This window comes from Mobula birostris, chromosome 5 (genome assembly GCF_030028105.1).
Source record: "Mobula birostris isolate sMobBir1 chromosome 5, sMobBir1.hap1, whole genome shotgun sequence".
In the NCBI taxonomy this organism is placed as follows: Eukaryota; Metazoa; Chordata; class Chondrichthyes; order Myliobatiformes; family Myliobatidae; genus Mobula; species Mobula birostris.
The window spans coordinates 43,455,343-43,472,266 of NC_092374.1; the positions used below are offsets into that span (position 1 = coordinate 43,455,343).

A 16,924-nucleotide genomic window follows, 5' to 3' on the forward strand; every position below is an offset into this window, starting at 1 on the left:
TGATTTTGAACATGCTTCTTTTGCAACATTGAACACAAATGCCTCGAAGTATTTCTTCAGGATGTTGTAAAAGGTGCCACATAAAAGCACCTTGTCACCTCCCTATTCTTCTTTCAGACAATCTACCTCCTTGACATGTTTGTGATCTAATGATCCTGTCATTTTCTGAGAGATTTATCTATGTGGAAAACCACGGACTATTACTGCATAAACTCCAATGTCAATTCATTATGTCACTCACTTTGTAGCACTTTCCCGTCACCCAGTCACAGTTCAGGAAGTGCTAACGAGTAAGTTACAGCAGCTGAAGAGCTCACTCTTGTTTGAAAGACTAACTGAGTGCAAAGATCAGTCGGCATGACTCGATGCAGCACAGTGAATCAGCAGATGCTTTATTATTTTCTCAGTGCTGTTTAGTTTTGCAGTGGACTAGGTCAAGACACGGGACAAAATTTGATGCCTGTCTCAGATGAGCTGACCCATTCAATAGGCACACTTGGATGCACTGTTGTCATCTAACATTGCAAAACTCAAGATAGTCTGTCAATAAAACAAAGAAGGATGAATTCGCACTGTTATAGTTCAGGCTGTCGGCCAAGGCTCTGTAAGAATGACATTGTAGAATGTGTGCAATGATCATGGAGAAAACTTGGAAGAAATGAAGAACATATTTAGTCTTGTATTCCTGATGATTGACAACTACCCTGAATGCAAGCAAGCACCACAGACACAAAGGGACAAGACTGAAAAACAAAAGGCTGCGCTTGCTGGAATTCTGGAATAAAACTAGAAAATGCTGGAAATATACAGCAAGTCTGGCAGCATCTTTGGAAAGAGCGACTGGGATAACATTTCCGGTCAATGGTAAATGAGAACGGTGTGTACTGCCTCTGCACAGGTATTCTGGTAGGTATGAGCAATTAATTGTGTGCTGAAGATTGAACCAAGCCTTTACATGTCTGTGGCAGATTCAGTGCTCAATACCATGAAAGAATATCTTGCACTTAGATTCTCAGAATTTCAACTAAACACAGTTGCATGTTTTTTATAGTAATATCCCTTTTTTCAGCATGAAATGATATTCATATTAAATAAATTCTTTTACTCTTTAAAAAAAAATTTGATCAATTACTTATAACTTAATTGAACAGATTTCAACTCCCCCTCAAAAGTAAATGTTGTCCCAACATCTCCTCCCAGTGTTAAACTTTCAATCACTACTTTCCTTGTATGTTCTGGTATGTTAACTCTCTCCTTTGTTGTCTTTACTGGATACTCACCGGGATTTTCAATGCCAATCAGATTGATGAATGACTTGATTTTGTTTCTCTTAAAGCTAGGGAATGCAGTTCTTATTGTTTCGTACAAAGGTCCTCCCTCTCTGTCTTTAAGTCTTTGTTTGTCCCACTGTCCTTTATAATCAGTTAATCACAGTGCATTCGATGATGGGATGGGATAGAGGTCTGCCTTTCAGAATCAGAACAGGTCTGAACAATTTTTTTGCACCAGTTGAAACTAATTTGAAAGTGATCTCAACCCATGCTTGCACCATTGGCTTCCACCAGTTTTAATGCCTCAGGTGTCTCTACTGCCTTCGATACATCCCTCAGTTTAACTCCAGGTAAGTGCCTAGTTTTCCACTGCTTGCTTATGATGCACACTTGGGAGCCTGTGTCCTATAATCGCTTTACTTCGATGTCCCTGTAAATACCATTCTGCAAGGCATTATCTGCCCACCAGTGAAGTTACAGATGAATGTTGATTGACTTGACACTGTGCAACTAAAACACTGGTGGATGGCTGTCTTATTCCTTGATGCTTTACATACGGCTAAGTAGTGCTTGCTGCTGCCACAGTTGTAACAGTGGGTGCAAAGTTCCTCACTCCCTCTCTCTGACAGTGCAAACACTTTTTTGTTCATAGTGAACACAAACCAGGATATGGACATATTGGGACTAGATACTATTGTGCAAGTCCATGCTGCTGTGGTAAAAATGAATAATTCTGTGGAGTTACTTGGCATGGTTGCTGAGCTTCAGACAGCAATGCATATGATACTGTTGCATACTGCTGTAATGGGGGGGTGAGGGAAATGTTGTTGTGGGGCTGTGTATGATAGGGGCAGAGCTGGTTCAATTACCTGATTTTGCTTTTTCCACCGCTACTTTTGTTCAATGCTTGGCCCTCTCTGGACTTCACACCTGAAAATGTTTTGTGCTCAGGCCTCTTTGTACCCCACTCTGGTAGTTGCTGGTAACTCTGTGCTGGATCCTGTGGCTGAGAAGGTGTTGCTCTCATCTTTTCTTTTCTATTTGAAACTGAAAAGCATTGTGGTTACACAGGTATGGGCTGTTGAAGTTGCTCCTTGACCTGGGCAATGTCTTCACTAAGTCTATCTGAAATCTTTCCATCTGACATTTATACTAGGGTGTTCCTCAACTGTGCAGAGTTGACAGTGGCAGTGTGGGCTGACCCAGCTGACTTCCATTTATTCTTTTTCTCCACTTCATTTACACATGCAATGTTTAATTTCTCTAATAGCATCTCATCTGCGGTTTTGGGATCTAAAAGGTCATTTTGAATACAATCACTTTCTAAACCAGTGAGTACAGTCTGTAAAAACTGCCCCAGGGATGGATCATATTTCAGACCAGGCTCCCCTTCCTGTGAGGCAAACAGTACTTTCTGCCTCAGGTTAAGAACACATATTGAGAAACTTTGCGGCATCTCTGTACTTCATTGGGTTTCTGCTGACAGCTGCTTATACAGTTCAGTTGCCCCTTTTTCTTGATAATGTGAGTGAAGGATCAAGTTTGATTCACCCTCAAGATAACTGCATCCAGGCATAATTGCTCTGATCACTGCATTGATTACAGTATCTCCTCCTCTGGATAGCCTCTATTTAGGGCGCTTTCTATCTGGTGAACAAGGCTAGAAAATGAGAACTTGTCTTTCTAACTGGGCTCACCAACCTGACCAGAAATTTTCAAGTCTTTGTGCTATGCTAGTGGGACAACTTTCCCCTAAACTAATGGCTACGGATCGCTGGATTTGACCTTTGTATTGAACTGTGGTTACTGTATTCTTCCTGTTTTCTTATTTTGTTTCATCAGCCACAGCAGATGTAACAACCACTAACTCAATTGACTTGTCTCTAACCTGCAGAAGTTCAGACATGCCACTGTCTTCCAGATTTCCCAGCTCCTCTCTTTCCAGATGGTCACTTATTAGGGATACGAAACACAATCTTGTTTTCTCAGCAATATCCTCTGCTAGGAGCTGAAGGAGGCTACCGAGGTCTACCAGATTGTCTTTAGGTAATTTACACACTTTCTCACCAATTTCTTCTTGGAGATTCCTAAGCAGATCCATTCTCTTTTGCTGTTAGCCGTAGTGCGAGTTATTGTGTTGACTGTAAGATTATCTGCTGCTGACTAGATTCTGTCCCTCTAGCATTCACTGTTTCTCCAGTGAGTGCGCTGCTCCATCAGATCTCAGCCTCACCTTCACCTCAATCAACTACCTCACTCTGCTGCTGCTCCAGGCAATTAAAATAGGCTGGGTGGAACTTGGATGAACTCAATCTGGAAAGGAGATGGTCCATCTGCACACCCATCCCAGCAGTGCCTCCAAAATCTTGTAGTATCCCTGAAAAAGGAAGAGAAATGAAACATAGACTCTGTAATGCTCATGCATCAGTCATTTTATGGTGAATAAGAACGGCATGTACTGCCCCTCCCTCAGACATTCTAGATGCTGAAGATTGCATGCAAGCCCTTACAAGTCAATGGCAGATTCAGTGCTCAATATTATAAAATAATACTTGCACACTAATTCTCAGAATTTTCAACTAAACACAATTGCATGTTTTTAAAGTAATACTGTACCCCTTTTTTCTCAACATAAAATGATAAGCACATTAAATAAATTATTTTTACTCTTTTTAAAAGTTATTTGAACAATCACCTGTAACAACCTATTCTCCCCATAGAAGCTTCCTGACATGCTGAATATTGCAATTTTCTGTTTCATTTCCTGCTTTGGTATTGTGTTTGCTTACTACAAAGTTCTGAACTCACGTGAAGACCTTAAGCCCTATCTGATATAAATAGTCACAAGTGCACTCACTAAAGGGAGATTTTACAGTAACTACCCAATCTTCAAAAGTTCGTTCACTTCCCTGTTTATTCTCTACAGCGAGTTTAGCTGCCAATACCCACTATTTGAGTGGTGGTCCTCCCTCCTTGCCAAGGAGAAAGTACTTCCAGCTGACAAAATAGTTTAAATACAGTTTATTTATTTTCAGTAATAAGCACTTAAATTTAAAGAACATTCTTATAGCACATTTAAGACTGACAGAGGTATTCTATCTGATGAAATACTTTCAAATTACAAAGCATTTCTAAAACACTAAGGACTTCCAAAACGTAAGTACATTTCCTATGAGATAAAAAGACATACTGAATTCATGAGCCACAGACAAACCAAACATCCATCACAGAAATCGAAGGCAGAAGAATGGATTCTATTTTAGCCCATGTTCCTGTCATGCTCCTTGATGTTCCTTAGCCATTCCTGTAGGACAGATCTTCTCTTCATTTATACTACTTCTTTGCCACTTGGGTGAGATTCACACACGTAACATTCTTTCATCTACCTTTTGACAAAAATGATCTTCTGGAGAGAGAGCTCCCAGCTACCCACAATTGATACACAATGATTCCAATTTATTAATTGATCAGCTATTGATATGCTAAATGATATTATCCATATCATCTTCTTTGAATTAAACAACTCAGCCAACATTGTCTGTTTGAAACAAGCCAAATTAAATAACCCATTGTCCTATACTGTACTTGTTAAGCAATAAGCTTTGTGCTAAGGACCAGCAGGTCTATATTTTATAGACAGTACTGTTTGAAAGCTATTTTTTTTTCAAACTGATTATTGCTTGCAGTTTACATTAAGAACTGAAGACTGGCTCTTATTTACTACCAGAAGCTAAACAAAGAAATTGGTTGGAAGTTTAGCTTATTCCAAAAACAACGATTTGAACTTTAGAAGGGTTAGCTGTTGTGTTTGGAAACTGGAGCGTGGCTAAAAACAAGCCCCTTTGCCCAAGCTTCAGCAATATTTTATACTTTCAAAAAAAAAAGACGTAGGACTATAGGAGATGTCTGCTCTCTGTCATTTCCAAGGTGATGGAGATAGGAAAGTTGTACAGTGACAACCTAATTATCTGGTACTCGAGAACCTCTGGTACCTGGTACTGTCATTGACACCATTCACTGTCCATCAGTATCTGGGGTTCCATATCTAAGCCAGCTGGCATCTGAAAATCACTCCCCCTGGCACATTTACTGAGTGTGGTTACTGACACTGCGGGTAGATGTTTACGAGGGGTGATTGACAGGTTCGTGGCCTAAGGTAGAAAGAGTCAATATTAGAAAAACTAGCACACTTATTTTTCAACATAGTCCCCTCCTACATGTACACACTTAGTCCAGCCGTTGTGGAGCATACAGAACCCTTCTTTGTAGAGGTGGTCCACAGCAAGGGTGATTGATAAGTTTGTGGCGTAAGGTAGAAGGAGATGAGTTATTAACTTCAAACTTTCTGCAGAGCTTTCACAGAGCTGAACTACACATGCATGCTTGGACCTCCAGGTGGCCCAGAGTATGGGGTGATTGATAAGTTCGTGGCCTTGGGTAGAAGGAGATGAGTTATACAGCTCTTGTTACATGCACATGCAGTTCAACACTTTGAGTGATTATGCAGAAAGTTTGAAGTTAATAACTCATCTCCTTCTACCTTAGGCCACAAACTTATTAATCACCCCTGCTGTGGACCACTTCTGGAGGTCCAAGACATCGACTTCTACAAAGAAGGGATCCATATGCTCCACGTCCGCTGGACTAAGTGTGTAAATGTAGGAAAAATATATGTGCTAGGTTTTCTAAAAGTGACTCCTTCTACCTTAGGCCACAAACTTATCAATCACCCCTTGTATATTGGCACTACTATTTAGTTTACTTTCCACATGCTAATATATTACACCCATAGAACCACATACAATACATGCGTTCCATCTCCAAGGATCATTACCTTTCTGTGGTGGAGAGGACTGTGAGATTCTGAGATCCCAAGAACTGTGCCATCTGGAATTTAGCCATTTGGCTCTTAGCTCCAGGTAAGATTACCCATGGCAGTAAGGTCCAGGTGGAAATTTCAGACAAAGATCGATCCAACCAAAATCTCAACAGTAGAGCTGACACATCACAATGACAGTGAAGGTGGAGGAAGCATCCTCAGTCATGTTGCATTCCATGCTACTGGATTCTGACCTCGATCTGTGAAGGACCGTGTGGTGACTGAGCGTCCATCAACCTCCCTATGTTAAACATAGGTGTTCTCCATTAAGAGAATCCATCCTATCATCCTGGATGACAGCCCCTTAGGAGAACATCATACTCGACTTGAGTAATCATACTACTTACTACAACAATTGTTCATCCCAGTTTGGCAAAAGAATAAATCAAGGAAGGTAGTGCACCTATGGCTGACAAGGGAAATTAGGGATAGTATCAATTCCAAAGAAGAAGCATACAAATTAGCCAGAAAAAGTGGCTCACCTGAGGACTGGGAGAAATTCGGAGTTCAGCAGAGGAGGACAAAGGGCTTAATTAGAAAGGGGAAAAAAGATTATGAGAGAAAACTGGCAGGGAACATAAAAACTGACTGTAAAAGCTTTTATAGATATGTGAAAAGAAAAAGATTGGTTAAGACAAATGTAGGTCCCCTACAGACAGAAACAGGTGAATTGATTATGGGGAGCAAGGACATGGCAGACCAATTGAATAATTACTTTGGTTCTGTCTTCACTAAGGAGGACATAAATAATCTTCCAGAAATAGTAGGGGACAGAGGGTCCAGTGAGATGGAGGAACTGAGGGAAATACATGTTAGTAGGGAAGTGGTGTTAGGTAAATTGAAAGGATTAAAGGCGGATAAATCCCCAGGGCCAGATGCTCTGCATCCCAGAGTGCTTAAGGAAGTAGCCCAAGAAATAGTGGATGCATTAGTGATAATTTTTCAAAACTCTTTAGATTCTGGACTAGTTCCTGAGGATTGGAGGGTGGCTAATGTAACCCCACTTTTTAAAAAAGGGAGAGAGAAACCAGGGAATTATAGACCGGTTAGCCTAACATTGGTGGTGGGGAAACTGCTAGAGTCAGTTATCAAAGATGCGATAACAGCACATTTGGAAAGCGGTGATATCATCGGACAAAGTCAGCATGGATTTGTGAAAGGAAAATCATGTCTGATGAATCTCATAGAATTTTTTGAGGATGTAACTAGTAGAGTGGATAGGGGAGAACCAGTGGATGTGGTATATTTGGATTTTCAAAAGGCTTTTGACAAGGTCCCACACAGGAGATTAGTGTGCAAACTTAAAGCACACGGTATTGGGGGTAAGGTATTGATGTGGATAGAGAGTTGGTTGGCAGACAGGAAGCAAAGAGTGGGAATAAACGGGACCTTTTCAGAATGGCAGGCAGTGACTAGTGGGGTACTGCAAGGCTCAGTGCTGGGACCCCAGTTGTTTACAATATATATTAATGGCTTGGATGAGGGAATTAAATGCAGCATCTCCAAATTTGCGGATGACACGAAGCTGGGCGGCAGTGTTAGCTGTGAGGAGGATGCTAAGAGGATGCAGGGTTGCTTGGATAGGTTAGGTGAGTGGGCAAATTCATGGCAGATGCAATTTAATGTGGATAAGTGTGGAGTTATCCACTTTGGTGGCAAAAACAAGAAAACAGATTATTATCTGAATAGTGGCCGATTAGGAAAAGGGGAGGTGCAACGAGACCTGGGTGTCATTATACACCAGTCATTGAAAGTGGGCATGCAGGTACAGCAGGCGGTGAAAAAGGTGGAGGTATGTTGGCATTTATAGCAAGAGGATTTGAGTACAGGAGCAGGGAGGTACTACTGCAGTTGTACAAGGCCTTGGTGAGACCACACCTGGAGTATTGTGTGCAGTTTTGGTCCCCTAATCTGAGGAAAGACATCCTTGCCATAGAGGGAGTACAAAGAAGGTTCACCAGATTGATTCCTGGGATGGCAGGACTTTCATATGATGAAAGACTGGATGAACTAGGTTTATACTCGTTGGAATTTAGAAGATTGAGGGGGGATCTGATTGAAATGTATAAAATCCTAAAAGGATTGGACAGGCTAGATGCAGGAAGATTGTTCCCGATGTTGGGGAAGTCCAGAACGAGGGGTCACAGTTTGAGGATAAAGGGGAAGCCTTTTAGGACCGAGATTAGGAAAAACTTCTTCACATAGTGGTGAATCTGTGGAATTCTCTGCTACAAGAAACAGTTGAGGCCAATTCATTGGCTATATTTAAGAGGGAGTTAGATATGGCCCTTGTGGCTAAAGAGATCAGGGGGTATGGAGGGAAGGCTGGTGCAGGGTTCTGAGTTGGATGATCAGCCATGATCATACTGAATGGCGGTGCAGGCTCGAAGGGCCGAATGGCCTACTCCTGCACCTATTTTCTATGTAAATACATTTTATATCTCTTTAGGCACTGTTTTTTTCTGCAATATAATACTGGTTGATATAACTCTTAACTAAACAAGAGTCCCGATGAAGGGCCTCAGCCCAAAACATCGATGGATTATTTCCCTCCATAGATGCTGCCTGACTTGACATATTCTTCGGATAGTTTGTGATTAATTAAACAACACTTCTTGATTGTCATACATGCACCAGATGAAAGTTTTTATTGCAAAAGGGATTGAATGGAAAGATCTTCTCATGGAAGTCAAGAAAGAGTGTACTGAAGAAATTAATGAAGAACGAAGCACTGGGATTCTGGGAATGTTGTAGTATAACACTGCTAGGAATTTTTGCATAAGTTTATTTATTTTGTCTTGCATCAAAACCATTAACAGAATAGAGTTAGTGATCGTATATTTAGAGATAAAATAGACCACACAAGTACTGTTCCTCACTTGTATTTTTCTCTCTGTTGGGGGTGGTGTTTCTACTGGCAGTGTGTTGTAATTGCCTATTAGGACTTTCCCTTGCATGCAGTAAATATATCTTATTGGCCAGGGAGCCATTCAGTGTGGATACCTCATTATTTTTATGCCACATATATAATTTATACAACATATATAGTTTCCATTTTTCAGCCAAGTACATCCCAATGGAACAGAACACAGCTCATGAAATTGCATAAAATATGATCAAGCAGATAGAAGAGGACCATCTTCAAGGAATATTTTATACTTGTCTGGATGTGCACTTCTGAAAACACTCAAGAACCCCCAAAATGACCAAAAACAAATGCCTTGGATCCAAATAATATTTTCATTACCTCAACTACCCATCTCAGCTACAATATGCTTCACCAATAAAAATCTCTGCTGCTAAACTGTGAACCTTACCATCAGAAAGAAAGGACAGCAAAGGCAAAGAAAACCCTCCCACTTACAAAGCTTCCCTCCAACAACACATCCTCCTGACTTACAGAAATATCCCCAATTGTTGTCCTATCAAGATCATGCAACTTCATATTTAATCACATTGAAAGTGGTTCTACGACACATTCTGTAACAGTTTCAGGAAATAGCTAATATCTTCTTAAAGGCAATGTGGACTGCACATTGAATTCTGATTTATTTATTGTTATTGTTATCTTCAATAATTTTGAAATATTGATGTTCGTGACCTAAGGTAGAAGGAGATGAGTTATTAACTTCAACCTTTCTGCATAATCACTCAAAGAGTTGAACTGCATGTGCATGTAACGAGAGCTGTATAACTCATCGTCTACCTTAGGCCACAAACTTATCAATCACCCCTGCAGTGGACTACCTCTGGAGGTCCAAGACGCCGACTTCTACAAAGAGGGGATCCGTATGCTCCACGACCGCTGGACTAAGTGTGTAAATGTAGGAGGGGACTATGTTGAAAAATAAATGTGCTAGGTTTTCTAATATTGACTCCTTCTACCTTAGGCCACGAACTTATCAATCACCCCTTGTAGAGAGGGGTTCATGGTTAGAAAGGGTATAGAGGTTTATGGGCCTAATGCAGGTAAATGGGGCTAGCTGGTTGCCGTGCACTAGTTGGGCTGATGGGGCTTTTTCATGCTGTATTAATCTATGACTATCATTTGCTGGATCTGAGCATTCTTCAATGTAAATTTGCTGTTCATTCTGTTCGATGAAACCACTGTTGTCACACTCCTGTGATCACATGGTGCAGGACTGATGCCCCACAGTAATCATTGTTGAGAAAGATGAAAAGCATTGCATAGGAATGCTGAGCTCTTTGTGTGCATCTGTCTTTGAGGACAATGTGGTGCTCTATCACTATTCAGCTATCACTTATCATTTGTACATGTTACGGAAAGGAATAGTCTGCAAAGGCATCAATGTACAAGCTGATTTTCTAGCATCTACAAAAGATTAACTATAGGAAGACTCTTGAAAATTATGATTTTCTAAAGATATCTACAGAGAAAAGCATTAACAAATAACGTTTAACTTGATTTGATTAGCTCAGTGTACTAAATCAAGAGATGAGTCTTAGAAACTGAACAATTGAAAATAAAATTTTGATTTTCTTCATTGACCAGTATCTTTTACATTTAGAAACCAGCCATATATTATTTTTGTGTAACTTATTGTAATATTAACATCAGTCATGAATTTTCATCTAATTTGAAATTGAAAACGCTATTCAGTCCAACATTGCTTTTTCCCATTTGAATGACATAAAAACTATAAAAGATTTTTAGGTGTGCATTGCTTCATGATTCAGTATTGAAGTAATTGGATATTTACATTCTTCTAGGCTATATGAGCAATACATTGTCAAACTACTCTTCCACCAGCAACCCATCCCTTTTCTTTTTCTATCTCCTAGGATTCTGATGCATGCTTATGCCTTCCAGTATGAATCAGATAATTAAACTTTCACATTATCAAGAAACAGCTATTATGTTCTTATTCAGAATAATTGCCAAAGTTTTTGAATTAGACAAGAAGTATAAAACATTGAACAGCTCTTTTTAAGACAATAGTGCACAGACAGCTACTTCTGCCTTTAGGAGCTTTTGAGCTGAGGGACTTGCCTATAGAGTTTGTGCTCACAAACATGTCCGGACTTTCCAGAATTTTCTTAAAATTTGCTAAAAATAGGAAGTTTATAAAAAGCTGATTTCATTCTTCCTAAATAAGTAATTGGTGTTCATTACAGTATATGTATCATGTATTGTAAAATCATACTGTAATTTCCGATATGTGCAAATACCTGAACATTTTGTTACAACCCCGTTAAACAATTCTGCAGCAAGAATTTGATTAAGAACTGAAACACAAACATCCTTTTTCAACTTTTAACATTTGTTATAAGATCATTTCCAAAGGTCCAAAGTATAAAAGGAGAGCTTCGTGGGCTCTTGTTACTTATTCGTGGTAACACTCTTGGCAGTGTGATGGATCGGCAAGATCTTGGGGTCCGTGTCCATAGGACATTCAAAGCGTCCTGACGAGGTGTCTCGGCCTGAAACGTCGACTGTATCTCTTCCTAGAGATGCTGCCTGGCCTGCTGCTTTCACCAGCAACTTTGATGTGTGTTGCTTGGACAATCAAAGCTGCTGTGCAGATTGACAATGTTAAAAAGATGTATAGTGTGTTGCCTTTCATTAACCATGAGACTGAGTTCAAGAGCTGGAGGGTAATATTACAGCTACTTAAGACCTTAGTTAGACCCCACTTGGAGCACTGTGTTCAGTTCTGGTCACCTCACTACAGAAAGGATGTAGATACTAAAGAGAGAGTGCATAGGAGATTTACAAGGATGTTGCCTGGATTGGAGAGCATGCATTATGAGAAAAGGTTGAGTGAACTTGGCCTTTTCTGCTTGGAGTGACAGAGGATAAGAGGTGACCTGATAGAGGTGTATAAGATGATGAGAGACATTGATCACGTAGATAGCCAGAGGCTTTTTCCCAGGTCAGAAATGGCTAACTGGAGGGGATATAGTTTTAAGGTGCTTGGAAGTAGGTACAAGGGGAATGTCAATGGTAAGTTTTTCACACAGAGTGGTGGGTGCGTGGAATGCACTGCCAGTGACGGTGGTAGAAGTGAATACAATAGAGCCTTTTAATAGCCTCTTAGATAGGCATACGAGGCTTAGAAAAATAGAGGGCTATGTGGTAAGGAAATTCTAGGTAGTTTCAAGAGTAGGTTACATGGTCAGCACAACATTATGGGCCGAAGGGCCTGTAAAGTTCTGTAGATTTCTCTTTCTATGAATAAAGAGAAGGAGGCAAACGGATGATTGAGGTTTTGGGTCAAAAATATGCATTGGGTCTCAACCTAAATCATTGGCTATGCCTTTGGCTCCACGGATGGTGCCTCACCAACTGATTTCCTCTAATTAGTTTTTGCTCCAGATTCCAGCAGCTGCAGTCACTTGTGTGGCCAAAATTTTCATTGCTTAAAAACTGCTTAATGTTCACCTATGCAACCTAGCACCAAGTTTTGCTTGTTTCATTTCTATGGGATTTTTACTACATTAAGAATAGTACGTATACAGTGCCAAGAAAAGTATTCACCCTCTCGGAAAATTTCATGTTTTATTGTTTCACAATATTGAATCACAGTGGATTTAATTTGGGTTTTTTGACAGTGATCAACAGAAAAAGGCTCTTTCATGTCAAAGTGAAAACAAATCTCTACAAAGAGATCTAAGATAATTACAAATATAAAAAAAAGACTAATTGATTGCATAAGTATTCACATCCTTCAAGTCAGTACTTGGTAGATGCACCTTTGCCAGCAATTCCAGCCTTGAGTCTATGTGGATAGGTCTCTATCAGGTTTTCACATCTAAACACTGCAATTCTTCCTCATTCTTCCTTACAAAACTGCTCAAGTTCTGTCAGATTGCACAGGGATCATGAACGAACAGCCCTGTTCAAGTCCAGTCACAAGTTTTTAATTAGATTGCGGTCTGGACTCTGACTTGGCCTCTCCAGGATATTAACTTTGTTGTTGTTAAGCCATTCCTGTGTAACTTTGGCTTTATGCTTGGGTCATTGCCTTGCTGGAAATCAAATCTACTCCCAAGTCACAGTTCTCCTGTAGACTGCATCATGTTTTCCTGAAGGACTTCCCTGTATTTTGCTGCATTCATTTACCCTCTACATTCACAGGCCTTCTAGGGCCTGCTGCAGTGAAGTATTCCTGTGGTGATATCACATGCAATGATGTGCCAGTACATGATTGGACAGAGGACTGAGCATGCGCAGGATTGTCAGAATGTTCAAGCACGTGGCTGGGTTAAGAGATGTTTTTTTATTACTGTAAATAAAAGTTATCTAATTCTTCCAGAATATGATTCTTTATTGTTAACCCACAGTACATTTAAACAGAAGTAACAAAACGTGGTGTCAGAAGTGGTTCTAGAAGAATAATACGGGAGAATTGAGAATCGAAGATAATCGAAAAAAGAGAAGAAAAAAGTTCGAATTGTAAACAGTAAAATGGAAAGTTTTCAATCCCCACCAAAACTTCTGCTGACTGGCAGTGTAGCTGAGGATTGGAGGATATTCAAGCAACAGTTTGAACTGTACATATCGGCTATCGTTTATGAAGAAAAATTGGAAAAAAACAAAGCTGCGTTTTTGCTCCATGTAATCGGGAATGACACAGTAGAGGTATATAATCATTTTGTCTTTGCAGATGGAGATTATTTCAATTTAAAGTCAATAATGGATAGATTTGAAGTATTTTGTATACCTAAGTGTAATTGAACGTATGAGCGATGTAAATTCTTCACGTGCGCAGGAGCTGCTGAAACAATTGATCAGTATGTTACTGAGTTAATAAAGCGTAGTAGAACGTGTGAGTTTAGATCGCTCACAGACTCTCTCATTAAAGATAGACTTGTTTGTGGCATTCGAGATAATGCTCTGAGAGAAAGGCTGTTGAGCAAGATTTAAATTTTGAGAAAGTTTTGGTGCTTTCCAAAGCTTCTGAGACCATGACGTTGCAGGCTGAAGAACTTTTTGTTGAAAACTGCAACGCTATAAAAATGCATGAATACATCAAGAAATCTAATAATATGTCCACAAAACCGACAGACAGCAAGACGGCATTGGAAAGAAAAAGGTCATGTGATCGCTGTGCGCGGGAATATTGTCCAAATCAGTGTCCCGCATATGGCAAAATTTACGATGGCTGTGGTAAGATTAATCATTTTTCACGCTGTTGAAGGAAAATAAAATGAAACAAGTAAATGCTGTGCTTGAGGATGAACATGAGGAATTTTAATAGATGTGCTTTGTGAAAATAAGCAAAGTAAGAATGACTGGACTATTCCATTGCAAGTGAATCAAAAAAATATTCTGTTTAAACTTGATACTGGAGTGCAAATAAATGTTCTTGCAGAATCTGAGTTTAATGCTTTAAAACCAAGACCGAAGTTACATCAGATAAATATAAAAGTGACTGGGTGTTCAGGTGCAGACACTCCAGTTAAAGGAACATGTGTAGCAAAGGTATCACACAGAAATATTGCACATACACTTTCATTTGTGGTTGTGCCAAAAAACGTAGTCAATTCTGGGTTTATCTGCCTGTGAAAGACTTAATTTGGTGAAAAGAATTTTAGTCTTGGATAGTGACACAGGGTCAGAATACAGTGACTCGATGAAAGAGTATAAAGACTTGTTTAAAGGGTTTGGTCGTCTTCCAGGAGAGCATCCGATTAAAATTGACAGCACAGTGCAACCCGTAATAAATCCATGCAGAAAAGTACCTTTTGCATTACATCATCAACTGTAAACAGAGCTAGACAGAATGGAAAGGCTAGGAGTCATTAAAAAAAAATTGATGAATCAACTGAATGGGTCAATTCGCTTGTCGTTGTTGATAAGAAAAACGGAAAACTCAGGATTTGTTTAGATCCAAGAGACTGGAATTGTGCCATTAAAAGAGAGCATTTCAAATTGCCTGTTCATGAAGAAATTATGTCGCAGTTTGCTAATGCAAAGTATTTTAGTAAATTAGATGTATCCTCCGGATTCTGGCAACTCAAATTAGATGAACCGAGTTCAAAATTGTGTACGTTTAACACTGCTTTTGCCAGATACTGTTTTCTTAGGCTCCCTTTTGGAATTGCATCAGCTCCTGAAGTGTACCATAAAACTATTCACATGTTATATGAGCACATTGAGGGGCATAGATACATCCATGGATGATATTATTATCTGAGGATCGACTAAACACCAGGCTCAGACAAGTCTTTGAGGCAACACGCAAGACTAACCTGAAGTTGAATAAAGACAAATGTCAGCTAGGAGTGACTGAACTTACAATTGTGGGTGATATCATCAGCAAAGGGAGTGTGCATCCTGATCCATTGAAGGTTTCTGCTATTGAGAACATGCCAAGACCGCAATGTAAAAAGAATTTTCAGGGGTTTACGGTAATGGTTAACTATATGGGAATATTTATACCCAATCTCTCGGAACAGCTTTCTCCATTGAGGCAGCTAACAGAAAAGAGAAATGAATGGAGCTGGAACCATCTACAGGAGAAGGTTATTTCCTGATCATGTTTTTGGAGTAATAGCTACCAGTGGCATATGCATCTCGTTAATTATCTGATCCAGAAACAAGGTATGCCCAAATTGAAAAAGAATTGCTCAGCATTATGTTTGCTTGTGAGAAATTTCATCAGTTTGTGTCAGGGCAATCTATTGATGTTGTATTGCTTAATTGCATTGTTTAACAAACCTTTAAGCGACTGTCCTTTGCGAATTCAGCGCATGATGATCAGATTGCAAAGATATGCATTGAATGTGTCATACACACCTGGAAAATTCATGTACACAGCTGACACACTTTCCAGAGCTGTGGATCCAACAACAAAAGACAGTCACAAGAATGTTATTGATGTTCAGGTATTCATTGATATGGTCATAGAAACTGTACCTGTTGCTCCCAAAAAGCTGGAACAGCTGCGTCTTGAGATAGAGAAGGACAAAATTCTCAATCAGGTAATACAAGTGGTGGTGGATGGATGGCCAGATAATAGGCATGACTGTACCTCAATAGTACAAGATTACTGAAACCACAGATTGGAACTGTCTGTTGTGGATGGGATATTGTACAAAGGTAGTAGAATTGTTATACCTAAAAGTCTCCATAAAGAAATGCTTGATAAAATCATGAAGGCCATCTAGGCATTGAAAAATGTAAAAGAAGGGCATGGGAAGTGACGTTTTGGCCCAGGATGAATCAAGAGATTGCAGGATTGGTGTCTTCTTGTCAAATATGCCTTAACTACCAACCTAGCAACGTTAAGGAGCCACTGCATCCACACCCGAATCCTCAGAGACCTTATCAGAAGGTAGGCATTGATCTCTTTATAATTAACAACAAAGACAATCTATTAGATTAGATTAGACTTGTTCATGAGGACACGCAGTCCTCTTTTATTGTTATTCAGTAATGCATGCATTAAGAAATGATACAATGTTCCTCCAGAATGATATCACAGAAACATAAGACAAACCAAGACTTAAAAAACTGACAAAAACCACATAATTATAACATATATTTACAACAGTGCAAAGCAATACTGTAATTCGATAAAGAACAGACCATGGGCACGGTAAAAAAAACTCCCAAAGTCTCTCGAAAGTCCTATCATCTCACGCAGACGGTAGAAGGAAGAGAAACTCTCTTCCTGCCATGAAACTCCAGTGCCGCAACCTTGCCGATGCAGCACCCTTGAAGCACCTGACCACAGCTGACTCTTGAGCCCGTCCAAAAACTTCGAGCCTCCCACCAGCCCTCCGACACCGAGCACCATCTCTGCCG

At 39.8% G+C, this 16,924-nt stretch overlaps 1 protein-coding gene across 1 annotated transcript in view; it reads left to right on the forward strand.

Annotated features, from left to right (window-relative positions):
* LOC140197675 (trans-2,3-enoyl-CoA reductase-like) overlaps positions 1-14,462 on the forward strand; it is a 215,712-nt gene extending 201,250 nt beyond the window's left edge. The window contains exon 12 of the mRNA XM_072257976.1: positions 13,456-14,462. Within this exon, the coding sequence (XP_072114077.1) occupies positions 13,456-13,464 (9 nt within the window). The 3' untranslated portion in view covers positions 13,465-14,462. The remainder of the gene's footprint in view (positions 1-13,455) is intronic.
* Positions 14,463-16,924: the final 2,462 nt, after the last annotated feature.